The 4,210-nt window shown below is 36.8% G+C and overlaps 1 protein-coding gene across 1 annotated transcript; it reads right to left on the bottom strand.

The window, feature by feature from the left end:
* Window positions 1-791: 791 nt before the first annotated feature.
* On the bottom strand, window positions 792-1,782 carry LOC107932620 (uncharacterized). Its single transcript, XM_016864681.2, has 2 exons — window positions 1,154-1,782; window positions 792-1,033 (listed from the first exon to the last, which is right to left on the bottom strand). The coding sequence occupies exons 1-2, from the start codon at window positions 1,342-1,344 to the stop codon at window positions 838-840; spliced, it is 387 nt and encodes a 128-aa protein (XP_016720170.1). The 5' UTR covers window positions 1,345-1,782; the 3' UTR covers window positions 792-837.
* Window positions 1,783-4,210: the final 2,428 nt, after the last annotated feature.

Genomic DNA, 4,210 nt, shown 5'->3' with positions numbered 1-4,210 from the left:
TCATGAATCTCTCGAACATACTAAGACAACACTTAACCTTTGTTAGATAAGCCCAAATTTAAATAAAAATTAATCATACTGATAATATATAAATATATATATTTCAATAGCAAAGATCTTTTTAAATAGTAAAAGATGGGAAGGTAGGATTGTTAGAACTTTAATTAGAATTTCTATCATATTAAAAATGTGAATCAATTGGGTTAACGTTGTAGTCTGCAACAAAAAAGTTATTCCAATCAATAATTGCAGTTTGTGGATATTACTGTTAGATTAATGAAAATACTACTGGGGTTAACTCAATATGATTCTGAAAGAAAGTTTTTTACCTTGATTCCTTTGGTTTGGTAAATAATGTTGGTGACTCTATTACAAACTTTTATGCAACTTTATTACACTCGTGATACGAAAATAATTACCCAAAATGTGTTCAATTTGGGGATAAAATTAATCTCCTTTATAAACAACAAACATTGAAGATTGATACTTCAGACATGACAGGAAATTTTCCCATTGAAACTAATTGCCTTTGCCAGTTTTAATTTTTCTTTTTTTTTTCTCTCATTACCAAAGCAAAGGAAGTTACAACGTCATCTCGTCTATGTCTGTGGCTTTGTCAGAAATCTGAATACTTTTTCAAACCCTAGTTTCACTGGTTAACTCCTTACGCGATTTCCAGAAACAGGAAACAATTTTTTTTTTAAAAGACAAAAGGTTTGGAGTTCCATCATCAATGGGAGCCCCAGTTTGAGTTTGCAGCTGCATACAAAAATAACATAAAATCGCTCTCATTCGAGTACAATGATCCGAGCTTTAATATATATTGAACATATCCTTCTACCCGACGGCTACTTCATTTTGAAAGCTTACATTTGCAGAAATATATAATCCAACACTTAAAATTCCATGAACAAAGCAAAGTATCCCTCCAACAAATAGAAAATGGTGATGCAAAACCAGGCATGACCCTTTTAATTTGGCATTCTCCATCATTCCTACTACCAGTGATGGAAATCCGACTGCTACTACAATCCTGATAAATCACCACCATAACCCACATTTAATAATGGGATACTCTAAATAGACATGAGAATACCAACCAAGCATTTTAATGGCAGTCCAGAAGCTTAAACAAAAAAAAAAAAGCACATACCAGGAAAGAACGAGACAGCCGAACCAGAATTTCCTGTTAGCAGATGACTTTTCAAGCTTTTCAGTACAGCACATACACAAACAGCCACCAAGCAATTTTGAAAAGATATGGGATGAAGCTAGTAGAACAACTGCTATCAACCCAAGCTTGAAGGCTTTATTATTTGGCTGTTCACACTCGAATCTCAACATTTAGTAAATTGTGATGAACTCAAATATCAAAGAAATGCATATGCATGTATGTACCTTGTCTTTGGTAATGTGTGCTTGGATGCTGAGAAAACCAGCAACAAAATCTAGAGTAACAATCAGCAGACAAACAAAAGCACCAGCTTTTGCCATTTTCCCACCTCTAATTAACCAAAGAGCAATGAGGATATCAGAAGGCCTTTATAGAAAATTTTGAATGAACGAGTTCACATGTAAAAAGGGGAGCATAGAAGGGTAAAGTACTTAACTTCCCTTTCACCGCATGAAAATGGACTTAAGCGACGACAAAAGAATACCAACTTACTTTCCAACAGTTATATATTCTCTTCTTTGAACTATTGAATTTATTACCAGAAGAAAAACATAATATCTCCAACCTTATTACCAAAAAAGGTAATGTATTGTCTATTGATGACCTTGCACTTGTTCATTGTGTTGAATATTGGCAATATCCCACATTAGGAAAAGATAGAAATGGAGGGGGTTTGGTTTGTTATATATAGAACCCCTCCCCCTTTGGTTGTATCATCCCAAAATCTTCTCCTTTGTAATATTTCTAGAGGAAATATTAATTTGGTAGTGTCCGAGGACGTAAGCTAAATTGGCCGAACCTCGTTAAAACTCTGGTATTTTATTTCTTATTTGTTTGCTTTTATTTAATAGCTTTATGTTGGTTATATTTATTTAGTTATTATTGCTATAAATATCTAAGTGAGTTCTGTCTAGTTGTTGGGTTTTAAGCGGGACCATTGTGACCCCTCCAATTTAACTGGGAATTTTCTTAGTATAATTGTTGGCATAATAATTATCTAAATATTTCTGATAATATTGTTATTAATATTATCGTCGCTTCCGCAACAATTGGTATCCGAGCCAAGGTTTTGTAGTATGCTCTGTGTTTGCAGCTTAGTCTGATCTTACACATCAGAAACATTTCCTAAAGCTTGTGGGTATTCTGCATTTGGTGGCTATTAAGTAGAAGCTATGGCAAAAATGACAGAAGAAAAACCATCCATATCAACAACTTCCACTTCGTACATTTTGCCGAGGATTGGAACTGCAAATACGAGATTTGTAGTGGAAATTTTTGATGGAACAGGTCATTTCGGCATGTGGCAAAGTGAGCTTCTAGATGCCCTCTTTCAACAGGGTCTAGATATTGCCATTGAGGAAGAAAAACCAGAAGGGGTTGATGATAAAGAATGGAAGACCATCAACCGATTGGCATGTGGTACAATTCGATCATGTCTTTCCAGAGAGCAGAAGTATACATTCAGTAAAGAGACTTCTGCAAGTAAATTGTGGAAAGCATTGGAGGAGAAATTTCTGAAGAAGAACAGTCAAAATAAGTTACATATGAAGAAAAGACTGTTTCGTTTCAGTTATGTTCCTGGTACCACGATGAACGAGCACATTACCAATTTTAATCAGCTGGTGGCTGATTTGTTGAATTTGGATGTGACTTTTGAAGACGAAGACTTGGCGTTAATGTTGTTGGGATCGCTTCCTGAGGAGTTTGAGTACCTTGAAACTACTCTACTTCATGGAAAATCGGAAGTAACTTTCAATGAAGTAACTGCTGCATTGTATAGCTATGAACTACGCCGAAAGGATAAGTTGAAAGGTTCAGGTGAAGCAGCAGTGGAAGCATTGGTAACAAGAGGTCGTCAGCAAAGTCAGTCTAAGGGGAAGAGAAGAAAGTCCAAAGGTCGAGCTGTTGCCAAAGATGAATGTTCTTTTTGCAAAGAAAAAGGACATTGGAAGAAAGATTGTCCAAAATTGAAGAAAAAAGGGAAGACTCCGCAAGATGCAAATGTTGCAGAATGCAATAGTGAAGCAGAGTCAGACTTTTCTCTTAGTATGACATCTTCAACATTATATGCAGATGAGTGGATCATGGATTCTGGTTGTTCCTATCATATGTGTCCCATTCGGGAATGGTTCTTTGAATTTCAAAAACTAGATGAAGGGGTTGTTTACATGGGTAATGATAACACATGTAAAATAGCCGGGATAGGTTCAATTAAACTGAGGAGTCATGATGGATCTACTAGAATTTTGCGGGATGTACGATATGTCCCAAAGTTGAAGAAGAATCTCATCTCTTTGGGGTCGTTAGAATCTAAAGGCCTAGTTGTGACAATACGAGATGGAGTTCTTAAAGCAACTTCAGGAGCATTGGTGATGTTGAAAGGCATAAGAAAGAACAATCTGTATTACTACCAAGGTAGTACAGTGGTCGGGACAACAGCAGCAGCAATTACGAGTACCAAGAAGGACGCTGAGGCAACACAGCTGTGGCATATGCGTTTGGGCCATGCTGGTGAAAAATCCTTGCAAACTCTAGCCAAGCAAGGATTATTGAAAGGTACAAAGACTTGCAAACTTGAATTTTGCGAGCATTGTGTTCTGGGAAAACAACGAAGGGTGAAATTTGGCACTGGGATTCACAATACTAAAGGTATTCTGGATTATGTGCATTCTGATGTATGGGGACCGTCCAAGACTCCATCACTTGGAGGAAGACGTTATTTTGTCACCTTTATTGATGATTTTTCCAGACGAGTTTGGGTGTTCCCTATGAAGAACAAAGATGAGGTGCTTGAAGTTTTCCTTAAGTGGAAAACTAAAGTTGAAAATCAGACAGGAAGGAAGATTAAGGTTCTCCGATCAGACAACGGTGGAGAATATAAAAGCGATCCTTTCCTGAAGATATGCCAAGATTGTGGCATAGTAAGGCACTTCACCGTAGGTGGAACACCGCAACAGAATGGGGTGGCAGAGCGTATGAATCGAACGCTTGTGGAGAAAGTTCGATGTATGTTATCTAATGCTGGATTAGATAGAA

This window comes from Gossypium hirsutum, chromosome D01, assembly GCF_007990345.1.
Source record: "Gossypium hirsutum isolate 1008001.06 chromosome D01, Gossypium_hirsutum_v2.1, whole genome shotgun sequence".
Lineage (NCBI taxonomy): Eukaryota > Viridiplantae > Streptophyta > Magnoliopsida > Malvales > Malvaceae > Gossypium > Gossypium hirsutum.
This window is presented reverse-complemented; position numbering and strand designations above follow the sequence as displayed.